The sequence below is a fragment of the Erinaceus europaeus genome, chromosome 23 (genome assembly GCF_950295315.1).
Source record: "Erinaceus europaeus chromosome 23, mEriEur2.1, whole genome shotgun sequence".
In the NCBI taxonomy this organism is placed as follows: Eukaryota; Metazoa; Chordata; class Mammalia; order Eulipotyphla; family Erinaceidae; genus Erinaceus; species Erinaceus europaeus.
The window spans coordinates 4965412-4990289 of NC_080184.1; the positions used below are offsets into that span (position 1 = coordinate 4965412).

Below are 24878 nucleotides of genomic sequence, written 5' to 3' on the forward strand. Positions count from 1 at the left end.
CTCTGCATTACGACTCCCATACAGATGCCTCCATTCTACACAGAGCTGTTGTTAGCCGTGAACATGTCCTGGGCTTCAGTCTGGCTCATAATCTACTGGTTCTACTGGCTGAAGGCAGAACACTAGGGGCTTTATCCTACACCGCACACAGGGAGAACTCTGTCTCTTCTTAAATAGTAAGCTGTAGGTCCCTCCACTCCCTCTACCTCTGTGGTTCACCACAGATACAGAGACTGGCACCTCCAGAGACAAACTCTGCCATGTCTTCCTCCCTGACTTGCGTCTTTCTTTTCCTTCAAACTGTATCCGTCTTGTGCAAGTTGGATATTTCTCGCTGCCCTCTGTTCTTGAAGCCTAGTGTCTCCAGGGATGGGGACTTGCAACTGGACGCATTTATTCCCCTCTACTACTTGAATTTACAAACAGATATGCAGAAATTCTCTTTTCTGCACATGCCAGCACAAAGGTTACCTGACGAGTAAGTGATCTGTGTGCATGTGTGAAGTATGATTTGCGATCTCTACATACTCAGTGTGTGACTTCTTGTTCAGTCTTGTGATGTCTTTGAAAATAGAAGTTCTACATAGCTATGAAGGTCAACTTTCTACTTTTTCCTTTTATGAATAGATTTAGGGTACTATAACAAATGATCATTTCTATACAGAAGCTCTTCATAATTTTCTATGGTTTATTATAAATGTTAATTTAATGTGTACGTATCTATCGTCAACATATATTTTTTTATTTCTTTATTGGAGATTAATGTTTTACAGTCAGTAGTAAAATACAATAGTTTGTACGTGCATAACATCTCTCAGTTTTCTACATGACAATACAACCCCCACCAGGTCCTCCTATGCCATCATGTTCCAGGACCTGAACCCCCTTCCACCCCAGAGTCTTGTACTTTGGTGCAATAAACCAACTCCAGTCCAAGTTCTGCTTAGAGTTTTCCCTCCTGTTATTGTTTTTCTACTTCTACCTATGAATGATATCATCCTATATTCACCCTTCTCTTTCTGATTTATCTCGCTAAACAGGATTCCTTCAATCTCCAATCCAAATGAGGTGAAGAAGGTGAATTCACCATGTTTAATAGCTGAGTTGTATTCCTTTGGGTATATATACCACAACGTTTTAATAGCTGAGTGCTATTCCGCTATAGGATACCACAACTTTCTCAACCACTAATCTGTTGTTGGACACCTGGGTTGCTTCCAGGTTTTGGCTATCATAAATTGTGCTGCTATGAACATAGGTATACACAAATTTTTTGTGTGTGGGTGTATTTGCTTCCTTAGGAAAGGAATTGCAGGGTCGTAGGGCAGCTCCATTTCTAACCTTCTGAGAGTTCTCCAGACTATTCTCTACAGAGCCCGGACAAATTTATATTCTCACCAGCATTACAGGAGGGTTCCTTTGTCCCCACAGCGTCTCCAGCATTTGTTGCTGCTACCTATTCTGATGTATGACATTCTCACAGGAGTGAAGTGGTATCTCATGGTTGTCTTTATTTCTCTGACAATCAATGACCTGGGGCATTTTTTCATATGTTTGTTGGCCTTGGATTTCTTCTTTGGTGAATATTCTGTTCATATCCTTTCTCCATTTTTTGGATGGGGTCATTTATTTTCTTGGTGCTGGATATGGCAAGCTCTTTATATATTTTGGTTATTTGTATTTATTTATTTTTACCAGAGTACTGATCAGATCTGATTTATAGTGGTACTAGGGCTCACATATGAAGCATTGGCACCTCCACAATGAAGGCATTTTTCCATAATCATTGTGCTAGCTCCCTAGCCCATAACACAGCTATTTTAGTCACTTATCTGTTGTTTATCTTATTTTACTTTTTGGTTTTTTTAATATTTTTTTTATTTATTTCCTTTTTGTCGCCGCCGCCCTTGTTGTTTTCATTGTTATTGTAGTTATTGTTGTTGTTGATGTCATCATTATTGGATAGGAAAGAGAGAAATGGAAAGAGGAGGGGAAGGCAGAGAGGGGGAGAGAAAGACAGACACCGGTAGACCTGCTTCACCACCTGTGAATCGACTCCCCTGCAGAGGGGAGCCGGGGGTTTGAACCGGGATCCTTGGGCCGGTACTTGCGCTTTGTGTCACGTGCACTTAACCCGCTGCACTGCTGCCCGACTCCCCACTTATCTGTTGTTTAACACCTGAATTTATTCTAAGTTTGAGCTATTACAATTTGTGCTGCTACAGCCGTTGGTTATATAGACTTCTTTGGATGGTTGTGTCTGTTTCCTTTGGCTATATTCCCAGGAGAAGAATTTCCAGATAATATGGTATGTCCATTCGTAGCATTTGAACATTCTTCATACTGCTCTCCATAGCTGTTGGATGAATTTTCATTCCCCCCCCTGCAGTGTAGAAGGGCTTCCTCACCATCTCAACCTTTTGTGTTGTTTACATGGTGGAGTATATTAGTTTTTCTTTTTTTTTTGACTTATGTTGAAAAAAAAAAATCCCACCTGGTTGTGATATTCAATTTTTTTTATTTATAAAATAAAAATATCAACAAGACTACAGGATAATAGGGGTACACTTTCACACATTTCCCACCACCGGAATTCCACATTCCATCCTCCACATTGACAGCTTTTCTATTCTTTATCCCTTTGAGAGCACAGACCCAGGATCAGTATGAGGAGCAGCAGGTGGAAGGTTTGACTTCTGTAATTGCTTCTCTACTGGACATGGGTGTTGACAGGTCAATCCATACTCCTAATCTGTCCCTATCTTTCCCTACTGGGGCAGGGGTCTGGAGAGGTGGGGTTCCAGGTCACATGGGTGAGGTCATCTGCCCTGGGATGTCAGATTGGCGTCATGATAGCATCTGCAACTTGGTGATTGAAAACCATTAAGATGTAAAGCAGAACAAATTTCTTAATAATCAGGAACCTAAAAGTAAGAATATAGTCAATAAGATTTGGGGTCTCCATTTTGGAAAAAGCTAGGAAGTCTATTTTAGGTCTATTCCATGGCGCCCGTCATGACTTTCTAATTTTTGCCTGAGCCTGACAGTTAATATGCAGGTGTACCAAATGTCTTGTCTGGGGAGATGGTGTCCGAGTTGGAAACAGAATAAGAAAGCTTCCAATGGAGAGACTGGGTGATCAAAATTGTATGGAACTGTACCCCAACTTATCCTACAATCTTGTTAATCATTGTCAAATCACTAATAAAAAATAAATATAAAACCTGTAAAAGCAACTACAATACAATTCTGATCACTCATAACCTCCATTGGAAGCATCCTTATTCTTATGCCTGTCCTTGTGCTTTGCGCCACCTGCGCTTAACCTGCTGTGCTACCACCCGACTCCCGGAAGCTTCCTTTTTCTTTCTCTCTCTGGCTACATGCAGAAGGTGGAAGTTCTGGCTTCTGTAATTGCTTCACAGAGCATGTTTATTGGCAGGTCAATCCATACCCAGAGCCTGTTTCTTTCTCTAAAGGGGCAGGTGTCTGGGGAGGTGGGGTTCCAGGACACATTGGTGAGGTCATCTGCCCAAGGAAGTCAGGATGGCATCATGGTAGCATCTGCAGTGTGGTGGCCAAAAACTGATAAGGTATAAAATGGAACAAATTGTTTAATAAAGAAAAGGAAAAATAAAGGAAAATAAAGGAAAAATAAAGGAAAGAACAGAGCAGAAGGAACTAAGGGTCTTCATGTGGGAAGAAGCTAAGATGTCTATGCCAAGTCTATTCCAAGAGGCATATGTGGCCTAGGCCCCTTAAGATGAAGCCTTCAAGTTACAAAATAAATTCTACCCAGAACAATATAGTTTATGCAGTCTTTATCAAAATACCACAAACTTTTTTCTAAGAGAATTAGAATAAAAGCTATAAAAGTGTGACTGGTGGTGGCACACTTGGGAGAGTGTTACCATGCACAAGGACCCGGGTTTGAGCGCCCAGCCCCCACCTGCAGGGGGAAAACTTTACAAGCAGTCAGGCAGTGTCCCCAGTGTCTCTCTGCCTCTCTCCCTCTCTATCTCCCCTTCCCCTCTTGATTTCTGGCTGTCTCTTTCCAATAGTTAATTAAAAATTTATTTCAAAAAGCTACAAAAGTTCACTTGGAATCAGAAAATACCTAGTGTTACCAAGTCAAAACAAACATATATATTATGTTTTATCTGACCAATAATTATGTAGAAACAATAGGAATGCTAATGTAAATATTTGGAAAATAATTATACAGCATAATGGAAAATGTCAATTACTCAAGCTTCAGAATTTCTGTGACTATGAGAGTTCATTGAGTCCAATACACAATTGTTTTTAAGATTATACATCTAGGGAGTCTGGCAGTAGCACAAGGACCGGCACAAGGATCCCGGTTTGAGCCCCCGGCTCCCCAAATGCAGGGGCATCGCTTCACAGGCGGTGAAGCAGGTCTGCAGGTGTCTGTCTTTCTCTCCTCCCCTATGTCTTCCCCTCCTCTCTCCATTTCTCTCTGTCCCATGAAACAATGATGACATCAATAACAACAACAATAATAACTACGGCAATAATAAAAAACCAACAAGGGCAACAAAAGGGAAAATAAATAAATAATTAAAAAAAGAAAAGAAAAAAGGATTATAGATTAATAGCAGAAAAGTATCTTACTAAGTTAATGTAATGTTCAATTTCATGTCAACAATCTCCTTAGTTACCAACCACACGATTTTGATTAAAACACTTAGAATATAGGAGAATTATAATAAAGCATTTGTAATAGTGATAATAAGCACTAACTCAGTCTGCCATATGTCAGGGGTTCTGTTATTTTTTTTATTTATTTATTTTATTTTGCTTGTGGGGTTATCTCTGGGGCTCGGTGTCTACACTCGAATCCACTGCTCCTGGAGGCTATTTTTTTTTCCATTCTGTTTCTTTATGTTATTGTTATTTTTGTTGTTATTATTGCTGTTGTTGTTATTGTAGGATAGAACAAAGAGAAATCGAGAGAGACGGGAAAGACAGAAAGAGATTTTAAAGATAGACAGCTGTAGACCTGCTTCACCGCTTATGAAGTGACCACCCTGCAGGTGGGGAGCCAGGGACGCCAACCCGGATCCTTATGCTGGTCCTTTCACTTTGTACCATATGAGCTTAACCCACTGCACTACAGCCGGCTCCCGTTTTGTGGAATCTTTACAATAACTCTCCATGACTTAACTGCCTCTCAGAGCTGTTATGGAAATTCTATCAGATAATAATCACGGTGTCCAGCAAGGTAATTAAATATTTACCTCAGTTTGTAATGTTAATCATCCTGAATTTATTGAGACAATGGAACAGGAATATTAAAGTGAAATCACAACCAGTGTTGAGAATAAGTCATAAAAAGGAAATAATGCTATGTGTAACTAAATATCCTAAGTTGTATTCACACAAGAATACTTGTACTCTTCCCTGGTTTGTAGCTCTCAAAATTTAACACAAGTAGATTGCAGTACACTCTTAATGACAGCTTAAAATCTACCCCCAAATTTAATGTCTTGATTGATGTCTCTAATACTGTGTCCTCTACTTAGGTGGGATTGGAATAATTATCCCTATGCTCTGGCCTTTCTCTTCGCCATTGAAGAGATCAACAAGGACACCCATCTGCTCCCCAATTTGACACTTGGTTTCAATATCTACAATGCGCTTCATTTTGATCATAAAACCTTAGAGAACATCTTGTTTTGTTTCTCCGGAGGGAAACGAGCTGTCCCTAATTATGATTGCCAGGAACAGAAAAAATCTGTTGCCGTTATTATAGGAACCAGGATAGAATTTTTCAGAGATATTAGACCACTTTTGGAACTCTACAAAACCCCACAGGTAAGACAAATGTATCATTTCCAGAGAGAAGATTTAATATTTCCCTGTGGATTCCCTTATTTTTTATCTAAGTGAATTGGTGAACATGGATAAGGGTATCTCCTCTAGAATTAGTCAAAGTTCTCTGAGGATACTTCTACAATGAAAACATTTCTATACTTACTAAATTTTGTAAGGCAGAGAAAACAGAATACTGCTCAATTCTGTCCTAGGGAATACCAGGGATTAAATCCCCACCAATCGCTTGAGATTCAATAGACAGCAAAAAAAAATGTTCCTTTTCTCATTCTGCCCATGCCAATTAATTGAATCTTCAGAGAGCTCTCCCAGGATGGATGACAATGCCACCTCTACAGGATGGCATAGGCATTCTTTTCCTACATATTTTTCTCCCAAGAGCACTGAACAGCTCTGTTTTTTCTTTTAATTATTTTTTATTTATAAAATGGAAACATTGCCAAGACCAAGAATAAGATGATAAGAGGGGTTCAGTTCCCACTACTAGAGTTTTGTATCCCATCCCCTCCCCTGATAGCTTCCCTATTCTTTATCCCTCTGGGCACATGGACTGAGGATCATTATGGGATGCAGAAGGAGGAAGGTCTGGATTCTACAATTGCTTCTCTGCTGAACATGGGTGTTGGCAGGTCGATTCATACTCCCAGCCTGTCTTTCTCTTTCCCTAGTGGAGTAGAGATCTAGGGAGGCGGGGCTCCAAGACACATTGGTGGGGTGGTCTGCCCAAGGAAGTTTGGTCGGCATCATGGTAGCATCTGGAAACTGGTGGCTGAAAAAGAGTACACATATAAAGCCAAACAAATTGTTGACTAATCATGAACCTAAAGGCATGAATATTCTTTTCCTTCTTAAAGCACAGAGAGCAATTCATTTTAGATCTTTTTTTAATTTTTTATTTATAAAAAGAAAACACTGACAAAACCATAGGATAAGAGAGGTACAACTCCACACAGTTCCCACCAGCAGAACTCCATACCCCATCCCCTCACCTGATGGCTTTCTTATTCTTTGTCCCTCTGGGAGTATGGACCCAGGGTCATTATATGGAGCAGAAGGTGGAAGGTCTGGCTTTTGTAATTGCAATTCTATGAAACTTCATAGCCATCTAAGTGATATGATACCTGAAATCATACCTTCTTCAGTGCCTTCTGCAAGCTAAGTATTGTAAAATTGTATTGTAAGTATTGTATATTTATCTGTATACTTTGGACTGGAAGAGATACCATTGGTTGCTTATTGCTACGTTTTTCTAAAAGCAAGTTAATGAGGATGCATGATTTTCTACCTACATAAATTGACACAAGGTATGTGTAAGTGGAATTATATGATATATGTAATTCTTTTTTATTATTTGTTTACTTAATCCCAGTGAGATAATGAGAGACTGGCCAGCTATACTGGGGATTGAACCTGATACCTTAGAACTTTATGTGTGAAAGTCATTTGCATCAATACCATGTGATCTCCCCAGTTCAAATATATGTCTTTCTTCATCTAGTTGATTTCATTTATCATGGAAGTTTCAGGGTTCCATGAAATTTGAATTACGTCATATATCTTTTTTAGATTTTTTAGTACCTTTATTTATTTATTGGATAGAGGCAGCCAGAAATCGAGACAGAAGTGGGAGATAGAGAGAAAGAGAGACAGAGAGACACCTGCAGCCCTGCTTCACCATGTGCAGGGCTTTCCCCCTGCAGGTGGGGACTGGGGACTCGAACCTGGGTCCTTGTGCATTGTAACTTGTGTGCTCAACCAGCTGTGCCACCTGGCCCCTAATTCTTATTTATAGAAGGGAAGCACACAAAGTAGGTAAAGATCATCAATACTATATTGGTACATTGAAAATACATTTTCTTGTCAATAGCAAAGTAGTATATATTGATCGATGTTGAATTCTGATGCACTGATGAAATTTATTGTATAGGCAATTTTTATATTTAATATACTTTTCTATGTATTTTGATTAGTGATTTAGTGATGAATTACAAGCTTTTACGATAAGCATCACTTTCTTTTTAACCAGAGCACTGCTCAGCTCTGGCTTATGGTGCTGTGGGGAACTGAACCTGGGAATTTGGAGCTTCAGGCAAGACAGTCTCTTTGCATAACCTTTATGCTATCTACCCCGCCAAGATCATAAGATTGCAGGGGCATAATGCCAAACCACACCTACCAACTCAGTTCTGTGCCTAGTTCATCCCACTTCATAATTACCACATTTTTCACAAAGTCTCAGTGATTACTTTCTCTTCTCCAAGTTTTTAATTATTTTATTTAATTTTATTTATTTATAAAATTAAAAATATTGACCTATCTTTAATATAAAAGACCATAGGGTCAGAGGAGTACAATTCCACACAATTCCCACCACCAGAGCTATGTATTCCATCCCCTCCCTTAAAAGGTTGCTTATTCTTTATTCCTCTGAGAGTACGGAACCAGGATCATTATGGGGTGCAGAAGGTGGAAGGTCTGACTTCTGTAATTGCTTTTCCCCTGAGCATGGGTGTTGACAGGTCGATCCATACTCCCATCCTGTCTCTCTTTCCCTATTTAGGGCACGGCTCTGGAGAGGTGGGGTTCCAGGACACATTGGTGAGGTCCTCTGTTTTGGGGAAGTCAGGTTGGCATCATGGTAGCATCTGCAACTTGGTGGCTGAAAAAGCTTAAGATATAAAGCAGAACAAATTGTGTAATAATAGTCAGGAATCTAAAGGCAAGTGTATAGCAGATGAAATGGGGGGGTCTCCATTTAGGAAAAAGCTAGTATGTCTATTTTAGGTATATTCCAAGAGGCCCATGACTTTACTGATTTTTGCCTGAGTCAGACAGCTATCATGTAGCACTGACTAGTGAAACCACCCCTCAGCAGTCTTTCAGAGAAAAGCAGATGAATTGGTAACAGATGGAAATTGTAGCGGTAAAGGTTCTTGAGGACAAAGAACTGGAGAATAAAACTTCTTGACTTTACTTCTCCCCCATCACACACACACACACACACATACACACACACATATTTAAAAAAAAAATACAGAACCAGGGGTGGGAAGAAACACAATACTTATGCAAAATACAATTATGCCTGACGGTCCATGGTTTCAGGTTCAAACCTAGGCAACATCATTGCTACACTTTAAAAAGAGCTCTGGTGAAATAAGAAAGAAAATCAATTGATTAATTATCGAATTACTTATCTAGTTGACTAGAAAATTAATTAATTGGTCAATTAATTAGTTAATTAATTAATAGAATGGGAACCGGGTAATGGCACAGCGGGTTAAGAGCACATGGCACAAAGCAAAAGGACAAGCTTAAGGATCCCGGTTCTAGACCACGGCTCCCCACCTGCACGGGAGTCGCTTCACAAGTGGTGAAGCAGGACTGCAGGTCTTTCTCTCCCCCTCTCTGTCTTCCCCTCCTCTCTCCATTTCTCTGTTCTATCCAACAATGATGACAATAATTACTACAACAATAAAACAACAAGGGAAACAAAAGAGATTAAATAAATATTTGAAAAGGAAAGAAAGAAAGAAAGAAAGAAAGAAAGAGAAATAATGAAAGAGAGAAAGGAAGGAAGGAAGGAAGGGAGGAAGGAAGGAAGGAAGGAAGGAAGAAAGAAAGAAAGAAAGAAAGAGAAAGGACAGAAGGAAGAAAAAGGAAGGAAGGAAGGAAGGAAGAAAGAAAGGCAAAGAAACCACAGGACCAGAACTTCATAGTAAAGGGAGTTGGTCTTGAACCCAGGTCTTGCACATGACTAACAGCACATTATTCAAGTAAGTTACTTTCTGCCACTTGCATCTCCTCTTATGTAAAAAAAAAAAAAATTGTTCATGTCCTTCTTCTCTGAAAGACAGTATAAACTTTACCAGCCATAGCAAAAATTAGAACATTTGTATTTCTGATTTAGGTCACATATGGGCCGTTTGATTCTTTACTGAATGATAAAGAGCGATTCTCATCAGTCTATCAAATGGCTACTAAAGACAATGTCCTGGTCCTTGGCGTGGTCTGGTTATTACAGCATTTTGACTGGACTTGGGTGGGATTCTTTGCCTCGGAAGGGATAAGAGGTAGGAAATTCATGTTGGAGTTGAAAACACTCATGTTGAAGAAAAGTATCTGTCTAGTCTTTACAATAATGCTATCTAGCTCCTGGATAAGAAATGAAAATAGATTTATATGGACAAAAGACTGTCAAGATACTTCAAAAATAAATGTCACCATATTATATGGAGATGCTGAAATTTTTATAGGGATACACATCTGGACAAGAACCTGTGTACTTTCAGGGATGATGTGGGTCATAGCTACAGGGTCATATGTTGACTGGTATAAGATGAAGAACATAATAGATCTTTTCCATGGAAGTCTCTCATTTTCACCCAAGAAGAGAGAAGTGCCTGGCTTTGAAGACTTCGTGAAGACATTGAACCCTTCCAAATACCCAGAAGACTTTTATATCATTCAGCTGTGGCTTGACATGTTTAATTGTTCATTTGCTGGCTCACTATGTGGGAATCTTAAAGACTGTCCACCAAATTCTTCATTAGAGTTTATGCCAGGGAATATGGACCTGTTGACCATGACTGAATCCAGCTATATTATCTACAATGCCGTGTATGCAGTGGCCCAAGCCCTCCATGAGATGCTCCTGGCAAAAACTGAAACAGAATTGACCAGTGATGCAAACCAACCAACATTCCTCTCCTGGCAGGTAAATATCTAGATGTAGCATCTGTGCCATTTTGAAAAACAAGACACGTTAGGGAAAGATAGAAACAGGTTGGGGATATAGATTGACCTGCAAATGTCCAAGTTCAGTGACGATGTATTTACAGAAACCAATCCTTTCACCTTCTGCACCCCAAAAAGAATTTTGGTCCATACTCCCAGAAGGATAAAGGGTCGCTTCCAATGAAGAGGACGAGATATGGAACTCGCGTGGTAGGAACTGGATGGAATCGTATCCCTATAACCTCATAATCTTGTTAATCATTATTAAGTCATTAATAAAGAAAAGTAAAACAGGACACATGGAGCTTCTCTGTTGAAATCTAGCATAATAAATTAAGTATAGCAAAAGCATCAGTCAAAATGAATGGAGAATTCATTTATATTGCATGTCCATTTGTGTGTAATTCAGGAATATCGACTTAGAAAACTACAGCAAAAAAAATTAGGTTTCAAAATATCTATATCTTTACATGACAATGTTTGATTGAATGTCACTTGTCTTAAGCGTGATGTGAAAAATAATGCTGAGTAACACCGATCAAAACAACATTATTAAAGAATCTTTTCTTAATATGTATAACTCTGCTTCAACTCAGTTTCCATAAACATCAATGGTATTGAAGTATCTTTATCTACATTTTTTTTGGTCTCAGGGTTATTGCTGGGACTTGATGCCTGCATTATGAATCCAATGCTCCTTGAGGCTATTTTTCCCTTTTTGTTGCCCTAGTAGTTTATCATTGTTGTTATTGTTGTGGTTATTTCTGTCTTCGTTGTTGGATAGGACAGAGAGAGATGGAGAGAGCAGGGGAAGACAGAGAGGGGGAGAGAAAGATAGACACCTGCAGACCTGCTTCACTGTTTGTGAAGCAACCCCGTTGCAGGTAGGGAGCCTGGGGCTCGAACAGGGATCTTTACGCTGATCCTTGCACTTTGTGCCATGTGCATTTAACCCACTATGCTAATGCCCAACCGTGTTATTTGTCTATACTTATAATATCTATTTTACTTTATTTCCATTGTAGGGTTTGCCTGATGCCAACTGATTTTGGTTGGTTTTTTTTTTCAAATAGAAATAGAGACAGTGATAAAAAAGATACACTCAAACAACATAGAGAGGAAAAGGTACCACAGCTTTGAAACTTCCTCCAATGTGGCAGGGCCTAGACTTAATCCTGGGTCAAGTGCCTGGCAAAGAAGACACAGTAACCAGTTCAGTTATTTGCTACCCTTAACCCTTAACTGTATGTATTTTTAAAAGTAATAGAAATGTTCTAAAAGTCTGAACAAAAGCTATAAGAGATGGCCAGACTGCAGCAAAGACATGAGTTCAAAATCCAGTTGTTTAACAGTGAAGCTTCACGAGTGGTGAAGCATTGCTACAGATGTATCTCTCTCTCTCTTTCTCTCTCTCTCTCTCCTCTCTCTCTCCCTCTCTCCTGTAACCCTCAATTTCTCTTTGTTTTTCTCCAAGAATGAATAAAGATAATAAAGAACATGAAAAAAAGAAATAAAGAAAGAGAAGAAGGAAAGAAGGAACCTAACCAGCACATGTCACAGTATATATTTTTTAAAAAATGGATCACATTGGCTCCTAAGCTGAATATGGGCCCCAGATGAGATCAAATTGATGGGGTTTACAGTCAATGATATTTATACACGTTTTCTATATTTTGGAGCCACTCTCTTCCCTGATCCAGCTTTCTGGTCCTTCTGCCAGCCATGATATCATCTCCCTAGACAATAACTTGGATCCACCGGCATATCAGATTTCAGGTTCAAGGAAAAAGAAAACTAGTATAGTCACAGGCCCTTTAGAATGTAACTAAAATATGCCTACTAGCTATCTACAAAAAGGAGACAACCCCCCAACTCTTCATCTGCACACCACTTTAGCCTTTAGGTTCATGATTAGTCAACAATTTGTTTGGCTTTATATGTGAACTCTCTTTTCAACCACCAGGTTCCAGATACCAGTACCAGCACGATGCCAACCAGACTTCCCTGGACAGACAACCCCACCAATATGTCCTGGAGCTCCAGTTCTCCAGAAGCCCACTCCACTAGGGAAAGAGAGAGGCAGGCTGGGAGTATGGATCCACCTGTCAACGCCCATGTTCAGCGAGGAAGCATTTACAGAAGCCAGACCTTCCACCTTCTGCATCCCACAACGACCTTGGGTCCATACTCCCAGAGAGTTAAAGAATAGGAAAGCTATCAGAGGAGGGGATAGGATACGGAATTCTGGTGGTGGGAACTGTGTGGAGTTGTACCCCTCTTATTCCATGGTTTTTGTCAGTGTTTACTTTTTATAAATAAATTTTAAAAATGGATCAAGATTCAATCCCCTGCACTATCATAAGCCAGAGCTAAAAAAAAAAACCTAAAATATAAATAAAAAAATAAAATACTAAGAGAATGGGTCCAATCTGTATTCTCCTTAGTTTCGACTCTATTGTATCCTACGTTAGACTTATTTTTTATTTTAGTTTTTATTAGTGATTGAATAATGATTAAGAAGATAGTAGGCCATCAGGGGTACAATTACATATAATTCCTACCACCAGAGTTCCATATCCCATCCTCTCCATTAGAAGCTTCCCTATTCTTTTTTATTTATTTTTTTATTTAAGAAAGGATAAATTAACAAAAGCATAGGGTAGGAGGGGTACAACTCCACACAATTCCCACCACCCAATATCCATATCCCTTCCCCTCCCCTGATAGCTTTCCCATTCTCTATCCCTCTGGGAGCATAGACCCAGGGTCGTTGTAGGTTGCAGAAGGTAGAAGGTCTGGCTTCTGTAATTGCTTCCCCATTGAACATGGGCGTTGACTGGTTGGTCCATACTCCCAGTCTGCCTCTCTCTATCCCTAGTAGGGTGGGTCTCTGGGAAATATGAACTCCAGAACACATTGGTGGGGTCTTCTTCAGTCCAGGGAAGCCTGGCCGGCATCCTCATGGCATCTGGAACCTGGTGGCTGAAAATAGAGTTAACATACAAAGCCAAACAAATTGTTGAGCAATCATGAACCCAAAGCTTGGAATAGTGAAGAGGAAGTGTTGGGGGGTACTCACTGCAAACTCTACTGTACTTCTGCATTCAGGTATATATTTTGCACTAGTTTGTGGATACATGTGAACATATGCTCTCTCTCACAGAACCTGGTCTATATCTAGGTTTTGGGACTTTGTTAGAAAGTGATCCACCTGGGATGGAATTAGAGAATACTATGAAAGGAAAGATCTCACCGGAGTAATGAAGCTGAAGGGTTGTCATTCCACACCTGAAGTCTCTGGACACAGTCTTAGCTGAAGCATGTTGAGGTGACAATTGTTGCATTGATTAGGTTGCAATTGGCAGATGCAATATTATTGTATATGGATTGGGAGAGGCATGCAGGAAAGTGGGCCCTATCCTAAGGTTCCAGGACTTGGGGGAATACACGCTCTATAGTGGAGATGTGAGGTTCCTGCTGTTTTAGGGTTCAAAACAATGGATAGTTAATGTTGTCATCACATTATTTGGTATTTGGGTTAACTTGGAAGTCCTTTTGTTAGGGTTTGCTCTAGAGTACCCAGTATCTTAAACAGCTGTGCCTCTGGTTGCTTCTGCTTCCCTATTCTTTATCTATCTGGGTGTATGGACCGAAGATATTTATGAGGTTCTGTAATTGTTTCTCTGCTGGGCATGGTATATTGACAGGTCAATTTATTCTCCCAGCCTTGTTTTTATCTTTCCCTAGTGGGGTTGGGCTATGAGGAGGTGAGGTTCCAGGACACATTGGTGAGATTATCTTCCCAGGAAAGTCAGGATGGTGTCATGGTAGCGTCTGCAACTTGGTGGTTAATTTTTTACAATTTGTGGCAGTTTGGTAAGTACTTTACATATTTTGATGATGGTTTTAAATAATTTTATCACATCTTTTTTGTCACTAATATTTTTTAATAAATTTTTTATATTTATTTATTCCCTTTTGTTGTCCTTGTTGTTTTATTGTTGTAGTTATTATTAATGTTGTTGTTGGATAGGACAGAGAGAAATGGAGAGAGGAGGGGAAGACAGAGAGGGAGAGAGAAAGGTAAGACACCTGCAGACCTGCTTCACTGCCTGTGAAGCGACTCCTCTGCAGGTGAGGAGCCTAAGTCTGGAACCAGGATCCTTATGTCGGTCCTTGCACTTTGCGCCACGTGCTCTTAACCGCACTGTGCCCAACTCCCATCACTAATATTTTATGTCTTTATTTTGAGAGAGATTGCAGGAACAAGAGAAACAAAATCAGACATCACTCTGGTATATTTGATGCCAAGGATTAAACCTCATGCTGAGGGTCCAATGCACTGCACCAGTTTCCAACACTATGACCCCATTTTTTTTGCATATGAGTTCAGCCTTCTGGAATTACACATGTTGAGAATTAATTGAATGGATTATAAAATATCTGAATCTTAGTTGTCTAGACCATTTATTGTATAAAGACTAGTTGACAAATAGCCTACCCTGATTTTATTGGTCAGTGTACAACAGCCCATGTCTAAGAAATACTTTGGGAAGTGCTTTGACTTGATTCATTAGTTACTAGATTTATCTTATAGCCAGATAATAACAACTTTTAGTGGGACCCTAAGAGTTGAAGGGAGAAAATCTAAAACTGTATAATTGGTAGGGGGTATGTGGATGGGTATGAGACTCCTATAACTTTTTTTAATTTAATAATGATCAACAAGACCTTAAGACAAGAGAGGTACAATTCCCACCACCAGAGGTCCGCATCCCATCCCCTCATTTGAAAGCTTTCCTGTTCTTTATCCCTCTGGGAGTATGGACTCAGGATCTTTATGGAGTGCAGAAGGTGGAAGGTCTGGCTTCTGTAATTGCTTCAGCAATGGACATGTACGTTGGCAGGTCGATCCATACTCCCAGCCTGTCTCTCTCTTTCCCTAGTGGGGCAGAGCTCAGGAGAGGTGGGGTTCCAGGACGCATTGGTGAGGTCATCTGTCTAAGGAAGTCAGGTTGGTGTCATGGTAGCATCTGCAACTCGGTAGCTGAAAAATCACTGTGATAAAAAAAGAAAAAAAGAAAAAGCCGTACAGCTTGTTTAATAATCAGGAACCTAACAACAAATGATATTTGGTGTCTCCATTTTGGAAACAGTTAGTAGGTCTATTTTAGGTTTATTCCAAGGGACCCATGACTTTACTAAATTTTTCCTCAGCCCAACAGCTAATCTGCAGGTGAGAAAACGGCATTATCTGGGGGAGATGGTGTCACTGACCACACTCATCACTTGCACTTTTTTTCTCTCTAGCTTCACCCTTTTCTGAGAAGGCTCCAACTCATCAACAGCATAGGAGACCACGTCTCCTTGGATGACAAAAGAAACATTCCAAAAAAGTATGATATCCTCAACATTTTGCCAGTTACTGCTGCTGCTCATGACTTTCTGGCTAAAGTAGGAGAGTTTGTCTTCAGTGGTCAAAATCAAAACTTGGATATCCATGAAGAGATCATAAATTGGCCTGTTGAATTGGAAGAGGTACGAGAACACATTTCATCAGCAGCTATGAACATTCCATAGATATCTGACTAGAGGGACCAGGCAGTAGCGCACCTGGTTAATCACACACAGTACAGTGTGCAAGGACATAGGTTCAAGCCCCTGGTCCCCACTAAAAGAGGGGGAAAAATTCACCAGTGTTAAAGCAGGGCTGCAGGTGTCTCTCTGTTTCTCTCCCTCATTATCACCCCCTCCCCTCTCAAATGTCTCTCTGCTTCTATCCAATAATAAATAAAAAAGTAAATAAATATAGATATAAATGGCTGAATAGATAAAGATCACACATTAGCTTAAGTGTAAAATCTTTCTGATCCATCACTAAAATTACACTTACAATGTAACATATTGGCTTTGTCGTATTGTCAAATGTCAACTTTCATTGGCTGAAGGGGGCTTGCGGGAAGTGTGATCTCTAGTTGGAAGAAAGCAAAAGGAGCCTACACAGGGAACCCAGCAGGGGTCAGGCAGTGATGCAGCGGGTTAAGCGCACATGGCGCCAAGCCCAAGGACCCGCGTAAGGATCCCAGGTTCCAGCCCCGGGCTCCCCACAAGCAGTGAAGCAGGTCTGCAGGTATCTGTCTTTCTCTCCCCCTCTCTGTCTTCCCTTCCTCTCTCGATATCTCTCTGCCCTATCCAACTACAGCAATATCAACGAGGGCAACGAAAAATGGGAGGTAAAATGGGCTCCAGGAGCAGTGGATTCATAGTGAAGGTAGGGAGCCTCAGCGATAACCCTGGAGGAAAAAAAAATTTGGTGTAGCGTTTGTATTTAGCGGAGGCTTTCATCATGTTGGTTCAGATAATTAGTTTAATATCTATAGTGAGATGTGTCCTGTATAACATATATTAAGTGTGTAGTGTGACGGTGTGAAAGGTATTGAATGTAGAAAGCACCAAGTGTAACAGGGGCTTTGAACCAACAAAACACAGGTCTTGAGCCAAGATTACAACTAGAAGTTAAGGCTATCATCTGGGCTTTGACCCAGAGCATGTTCTAGCCAGCACCTGGAACTTTTAACCCTGACTTTACATTGTAGGCTTGGGCAACTGAGCCCTAGATGCATAGGTTGCAAAATAAATAGAGTCCTGCAAAAAAAAAAAAAAAAGGATTGTAGCCACATACAGGAATGAAAATATAGGGTCCAATGCCAATTCCTCAATTGTCTACAAACCACTCTCATCCCCAGACTAGGCCCTCCCCTCACATTGTTTCCCTTTCTGTTCTTACATCTCAAATACTGTTCAAGAGTGAGATCATATTCCATATTCATCCTTCTCTTTCTGGCTTATCTCACTTAACATGATTTCTTCAACTGCCTTCCAAGATGAGGTTGAAAATGTGAATTCATCTTTTTTTAAAAAAATATTATTTGTTTATTTATACCCTTTAGTTGCCCTTGTTGTATACTGTTGTAGTTATTATTGTTGTTGTCACTGAAGTCATAGTTGTTGGATAGGACAGAGACAAATGGAGAGAGGAGGGGAAGACAGAGAGGGGGAGAGAAAGACACCTGCAGACCTGCTTCACTGCCTGTGAAGCTACTGCCCTGAAGGTGGGGAGCCTGGGGCTCTAAGCTGATCCTTTGGCCAGACCTTGTGCTTTGCACCAAGTGCGCTTAACGCGCTGCACTACCGCCTGGCTCCCAATCTTTTTCTTTTTTAAATTTTTTAAATTTCTTATTGGATAGAGACGGAGAGAAATTGAGAGAAAAGGGGGATAGAGAGGAAAAGAGACAGAGATAAGTCTGCAGACCTGTTTCAACGCCGGTGAAGTGACTCCCTGCAGGTGGGGAGCTGGGGGCTCGAATCGGGATCTTAACAAGTTTTGCACTTGGCTTCACATGTGCTTAACCCACTGCGCTAACGCCCGTCTCCCAATTCATCATTTTTAATAGCTGGATAACATTTCCTTGTGTATAAAAACCACAGATTTAGGGTCGGGTGGAATCGCACCGGGTTAAGCGCACATGGTGCAAAGCGCAAGGATTTTCTTAAGGATCCCAGTTCGAGCCACTGGCTCACCACCTGCAGAAGGGTCACTTCACAAGGGGTAAAGCAGGAAACACACACACGCACAGATTTCTCAGCCACTCATCATTGTTGGCCACATGCATTGCTTCCAGGTTTTGGTTGTTATAAATTATACTGCTATGAACATAGGTGTATAACTAACTTTTGGGGTGAGTGTGTTTGGTTCCTTAGGATACATCCCCAGGAGAGGAATTGAAGGGTCATAAGGTAGGTCCACTTTTAGCCTCCTGAGAATTCTCCAGACCACTAAATTACACACTTTTACTTAGTGTTACAAATGCATAAGGTGGAATACATACATCTTGTGTGTAATGTAAATTTGATACTCACATGTGGGCCATAAAATAATCTAAGAAAAAGTAGGTATTCCGATGGTTGCAATATAATTTACTGGACTGAACAGTCTTTGTGGAAGAAGAATAAGAATTCAGATACTGGGGAGTCTGGCGGTAGCATAGCGAGTTAAGCATACATAGCGCAAAGCGAAAGGACCAGTGTGAGGATCAGGGTTTGAGCCCCTGGCTCCCCACCTGCAGGGGAGTCACTTCCCGGGTGGTGAAGCAGGTCTGCTGGTGTCTGTCTTTCTCTCCCCCTCTATGTATTCCCATCCTCTCTCCATTTCTCTCTGTCCTATCCAACAACGACGACAACAATAAAAACTACAACAATAAAAACCAACTAGGCCACCAGGATGCTGGCCAGGCTTCCCTGGATTGAAGACCCCACCAATGAGTCCTGGAGCTCAGCTTCCCCAGAGACACACCTTACTAGGGAAAGAGAGAGGCAGACTGGGAGTATGGACCGACCAGTCAACGCCCATGTTCAGCGGGGAAGCAATTACAGAAGCCAGACCTTCTACCTTCTGCAACCCTCAATTACCCTGGGTCCATGCTCCCAGAGGGATAGAGAATGGGAAAGCTATCATGGGAGGGGGTAGGTTATGGAGATTGGGTGGTGGGAATTGTGTGGAGTTGTACCCCTCCTACCTTATGTTTTTGTTCATTAATCCTTTCTTAAATAAAAAATTTTTTAAAAATCAAATAAAAAAAACCAACTAGGGCAACAGAAGGGAATAAATAAATAAATAAATATTTAAAAAAGAATTCAGATACTTTGCAATGCAACATACAAGTCAAAATGTTCGGATGACTTAGTCTTCAGTGTCCACAAGCAGCTAATAAAATAGAGGAAAAACCAATAACAGCAGATAACTAGGTGTCTGAATGATATTAACATGTTGAGCTGGCGATACGAAAATTAAAATAAAGCAAGAGTTATCTTATTAGTAAAAGAGTGTAATATGTAAGAATGGCTTTAGACTCATAAAAATTATATATAATCTACTTCCTGTAACATGTTACCATTATATACAAAACAGACTTAAAATTGGGTTAGCAAAATTTATCAAAACCAAATGAAAAAAATAAAGTCATAGAAGCCTTACAAGAACGGGGCTGGGTGGTGGCAGCCCCAGTTGGGCACTGTTGTAACGATATGCAAGGACCCAGGTTCAATCCCCCAGGAACCACCTGTATGGGGAAAACCTCATGAGTGGTGAATCAATGCTGCAAGTGTCTCTCTTTCTTCTTTCTTTCTGTATACTTTCTTTATTTTCTGGAGTTCTTTCTGTCTCCATCCATTAAAGAGCATTTCTAATTTTAAAGTCCTACAATAAATCATACAGGAAATACACCATCATAGTAAACTAAATTGTGTATTATAGTACTGAAAATAAAGACAAGAACAAAAACGGGGAGTCGGGCTGTAGCGCATTGGGTTAAGCGCAGGTGGCGCAAAGCACAAGGACTGGCATAAGGATCCCGGTTCAAACCCCGGCTCCCCACCTGCAGGGGCGTCACTTCACAGGCAGTGAAGCAGGTCTGCAGGTGTCTGTCTTTCTCACCTCCTCTCTGTCTTCCCCTCCTCTCTCCATTTCTCTCTATCCTATCCAACAACAACAACAATGATAACTACAGCAATAAAACAACAAGGGCAACAAAAGGGAATAAATAAAATAAATATTTTAAAAAATAATAATAATACAAATAGCATGACAAACTTTAAAATAATATAAATAGCGTGACAAACTTTAAAATATATATGTATATAAAATCAAACAAATATGTGTTCTTTTAACATGTGACAAACTTTTAAAATATGTGACAAACTTTAAAATATAAATACATATTTTAAAGTTTGTCATGCTATTTGTATTATTATTATCCGGATCAATCCCGGATCCTTACACCAGTTCTTGTGCTTTGCGCTATGTAGGCTTAACCTGCTACGCTACCTCCCAACTCCCCAGTATCTGAATTCTTATTCTTCTTCCACAAAGACTGTTCAATGCCGTTAATTGTATTAAAACCATTGGAATACCTACTTTTTCTTCGATTAATTTATGGCCCACATTTAAATAATTATTTTAAAATAAAATTATTGTATTCCTATAAAGAAATTTGTTCCATATTCCCAGAGGGGTAAATGTTAGGGGAAGATCTCCAGAAGGCTGTGAACTTCCATTCCATCAGGACCCAAAGAGAACAGAGGAGAAAACAGAAAAAGAAAGTATACTCAGAGATAGGAGATGTGAGTTAGAAAGGAAGAGAAGACAGGATCATAGAAAAATGGGGGGGAAAAATATATATATAATTCTAGAAATAATACTCAACCCATATTTGCTATTTTGGAAGAACTAATGAAGTTTCCAATTCAGGGAATGGGGATACAGAACTCTGATGGTAAGGAAAGTGTACAACTATACCTCTGTTATCTTAGAGTTTTGTAGATCAATACTAAACCCCTAATAAAAATGAAAATAAACAAAGTGAGTGTATCAAATAAAATTATGGTGTGGTGGGAGGGTATAAGTGGCTTCTAGAATGGCAGGTAGCATTTGCAAATCATACAAATAATAAGCTGATTGTCAAGAACAGATGACAAATCCCTCAGTGGAAAAAAAATAAAAATCATACATTTCTTCTTATGTCAGACTTCAAATAGTTATTTCTTTTTTGTTATTGTTTTTTAAAAAATTATTTTTAAGTGATCTTTATTTATTGCATAGAGATGGCGAGAAATCAAGAGGGAAGGAAGTGATAGACAGGGAGAGATACATGTAACACTGCTTCACCACACATAAAGCTTTCTGGGGGCTCGAACCTGTGTCCTTGTTCATTATAACATGTGCACTCAACCAGGTGCACCACCACCCATCCCCTTTCTTTCTAAAAATGATGTGCAAATGATTTTAGTTACAAAATATGTTCAGTATCATTAATTAGCATAGTACTGTCAATCAAAACTACAATGAGATATTCCCTGACGTTCGTTAGGATCGCTTCTAGGAATTTCACTTTTACAAGATGAAAATGTTCTGGAAATGGGGTTTGCAGCAAAGTGAGTATAATTCACAATCCTGAGCTGTATGTCACTCAAAATAACTACATTTACTGCAATACAAAAAAGAAGCTCTTTCGTACTATGGTGGGGAAAAAATTATAGCTTCAGAAATGCATAAAATGGTGACAAAAGTTCTTTCTTTTTTCCTACTTCAGCCTCCACAATCAGTTTGTACCCAGAGCTGTGGTCCAGGATTCAAGAAAGTTGCAAATGAAACAGATATCTGTTGCTTTAAATGTGTCTTCTGTCCAAAGCTAGAGATTTCACAGCAGAAAGGTGTGAGTATGGCTAATCCTATGAACTCAATGACCTTTATTAGTTCATTTCAAATTGAAAGCTAGACATTGACCATTATATTCAAGTTCATCAGTGTTCTCCCTTAATTTTTTTTTATTTCTTTGTTCTTTTTTTAAAAAAATTTATTGGGGAATTAATGTTTTACATTTGACAGTAAATACAATAGTTTGTACATGCATAACATTTCCCAGTTTTCCATATAACAATACAACCCCCACTAGGTCCTCTGTCATCCTTCATGGATCTGTATTTTCCCCACCCACCCACCCCAGAGTCTTTTACTTTGGTGCAATATGTCAATTCCAGTTCGGGTTCTACTTGTGTTTTCTTCTCTGATCTTGTTTTTCAACTTCTGCCTGAGAGTGAGTTCATCCCATATTCATCCTTCTGTTTCTGACTGATTTCACTTCACATGAATATGTCAAGGTCCATCCAAGATTGGCTGAAAACGGTGAAGTCACCATTTTTTATAGCTGAGTAACAGTCCATTGTATATATATACCACAACTTGCTCAGCCACTCATCTGTTGCTGGACACCTGGGTTGCTTCCAGGTTTGGGCTATTACAAATTGTGCTGCCAAGAAAATATATGTACACAGAACTTTTTGGATGGGTGTGTTGGGTTCCTTAGGATATATCCCCAGGAGAGAAATTGCAGGATCATAGGGTAGGTCCATTTCTAGCCTTCTGAGAGTTCTCCAGACTGTTCTCCACAGAGGTTGGACCAATTGACATTCCCACCAGCAGTGCAGGAGGGTTCCTTTGACCCCACACCCTCTCCAGTATTTGCTGCTGTTACCTTTTCTGATGTATGACATTCTCACAGGAGTGAAGTGGTATCTCATTGTTGTCTTTATTTGCATTTCTCTGACAATCAGAGAAATGGAGCATTTTATCATGTGTTTCTCGCTGTTTGTTCTTCTAAATATTTGTTCATTTTCTAGTTCAAAGAGAAAATTAAGAGGGGAGGGGAATGAATATATATATATATATATTTCACCAGTCATTAAGTTTCCCCCTGCAGGTGGACACCAAGGGCTTTGCCAGGAGCCAGCCGCAGCAGGTTACTCAGGGTCCCTTCAGAAAAGGGGGAGTCAGTGAGATGAATAAAGTGAGAAGCACATCAGCTGTTCCAAGTGCAGGAGAGAGGCACTTCTGCTCTCTGTCTGTAGAGGTTTATTATTTAAAGACTTTTTGCCCAGATATAGTTGGCATCATGTAAGATATTTTCATTAACATCAAGGATACAGATGATATCGTGTATAGTAGTTTTCATTAACATCAGGATAACCTTAAACAACATCATCATCATCATCATCATTATTATTATTATTATTATAGGTATGTATTCTTTAAAAAGTTCCCTAGGTCTGGATTATCCTAATCTTCCCTCCTGAAAGTTTCCTGGGTCTGGAGTAGTCTAAATTTTCCCTTGAAATGACCATCTGTGTCAGGCTAGCGTCGTGGGAGAGAGAGATGACCCAGGAACCAAGATTGAGGTGGCAAGGCAATTCAAATCTTTATTCATGTGAATGCCCCAGAGTTGGGCGGGAGTACACCTGCTAAAGCCACGTGGTGCCAACCACAATGGCCTGCAACAGCCTCTGAGTCTGCATGCCCACCCTCCTTCAGGTCAGGACACAGAAGAGCCAAGACAGAAATGGAAGTGGCCTGACAATACCATACATGGCTAGGAAAGGGGTGGAGAAAGGTGGGAGGGGCTGGAAATTGTAACCCCCTCCCCCCAACAACTGTTGCTAGGGTCCAGAGGTTAGAAAGAAGACAGGTCAAAGGAATGGAATGGGTGGGAATCTCCCAGGCAAAACAATGATTATGCAGATAGGCCATAGCATCAGCAATGCAGGGTAGAGCAGGGGGAGCTGGCTTCATTGTGAGGCTCCTCACAACTTCCAGACATGTCTGTATTTTGACCGTTTCCCTGTTTTGACCTTCTTTATCAATAAACATTTTTCCCTAGAGCTAAATCTGCCATAATTGTTGTCACAATGTACTTCCCCTGGGGATCTCCTTTTACTGTCCCCAGGTATTATTTGTGCATATCCAATTATAGCCAATGGGTCTATAAATGACCAATGTAAGGAAAATAGTTTCAGTTTAGTCCAGTCAGTCCTTTCCACTTTGCAGTCAGTCCTATTCTGCTGGGGCTGTGCCTTACAGCAGGCCTGACTTCCCTCCACCATTGTCCTCAAGTAATATTTGCGTATTTTCAATAGCCAGTAGGTCTTTAAATGATCAATGTAAATGAAATAGCTTCAGTTTAGTCCAGGACTTTCTGCTTTGCAGTTAGCCCTAGCCTGCCCTGCCAGGACTGTGCCTTACAGCAGGCCTGACTTCCCTCCACCATTGTCCTCAGGTAACATTTGTGTATTTTCAATAGCCAGTAAGTCTTCCAATGATCAATGTAAGGAAAAATAGCTTCAGTTTAGTCTTAGGATTCCCCTGTTTGCAGTTAGCCCTAGCTTGCTGGGGATGTGCCTTACAACAGGCCTGACTTTGCTCCCACCAGGGCTTAACCCAGGCGCTATTGCATTGTAACAGGTAACATTGTAACAGCGTCACTTTCTAATTCCATTAATTCTTGTACTCATTAACTGGCCATCTTAACTTCTGCCTTAATTTTGCTGTTTTAGTAGTAAAAAGGGCTCGCCTGAATGTGCTCTTTTACAAAGTTTTCTTTCCACTTATGCCTGAGTATATACTCTTCTCTATAATGTATATCATAAGATCGAAAATTTCTTGTGATGTTTTAACATAGCTGAATTTTGTGAGGTTCCACATTTAGACAGAAGTTCACCCACAACATGAGTTCCCAGTGAGTGATGTTTTCCTCTGTCAAACAAGTAGTATATGCATGTTGCTCATTTATTTTTTTTATTTATTTACTCTCCAGGGTTATCAGTGAGGCTTGGTGCGTGCACTAAGAATCCACTGCTCCTGGCAGCCAATTTTTCTTCCACGGTATTGCTGTTGTTGT

The 24878-nt window shown here is 40.1% G+C and overlaps 1 protein-coding gene across 1 annotated transcript in view; it reads left to right on the plus strand.

The window, feature by feature from the left end:
* Positions 1-260: 260 nt before the first annotated feature.
* LOC103128129 (vomeronasal type-2 receptor 116-like) overlaps positions 261-24878 on the plus strand; it is a 34259-nt gene continuing 9641 nt past the window's right edge. The window contains exons 1-6 of the mRNA XM_060182436.1: positions 261-478; positions 5547-5838; positions 9767-9929; positions 10149-10573; positions 15904-16131; positions 21741-21861. Coding sequence (XP_060038419.1) covers positions 261-478; positions 5547-5838; positions 9767-9929; positions 10149-10573; positions 15904-16131; positions 21741-21861 — 1447 coding nt within the window. The remainder of the gene's footprint in view (positions 479-5546; positions 5839-9766; positions 9930-10148; positions 10574-15903; positions 16132-21740; positions 21862-24878) is intronic.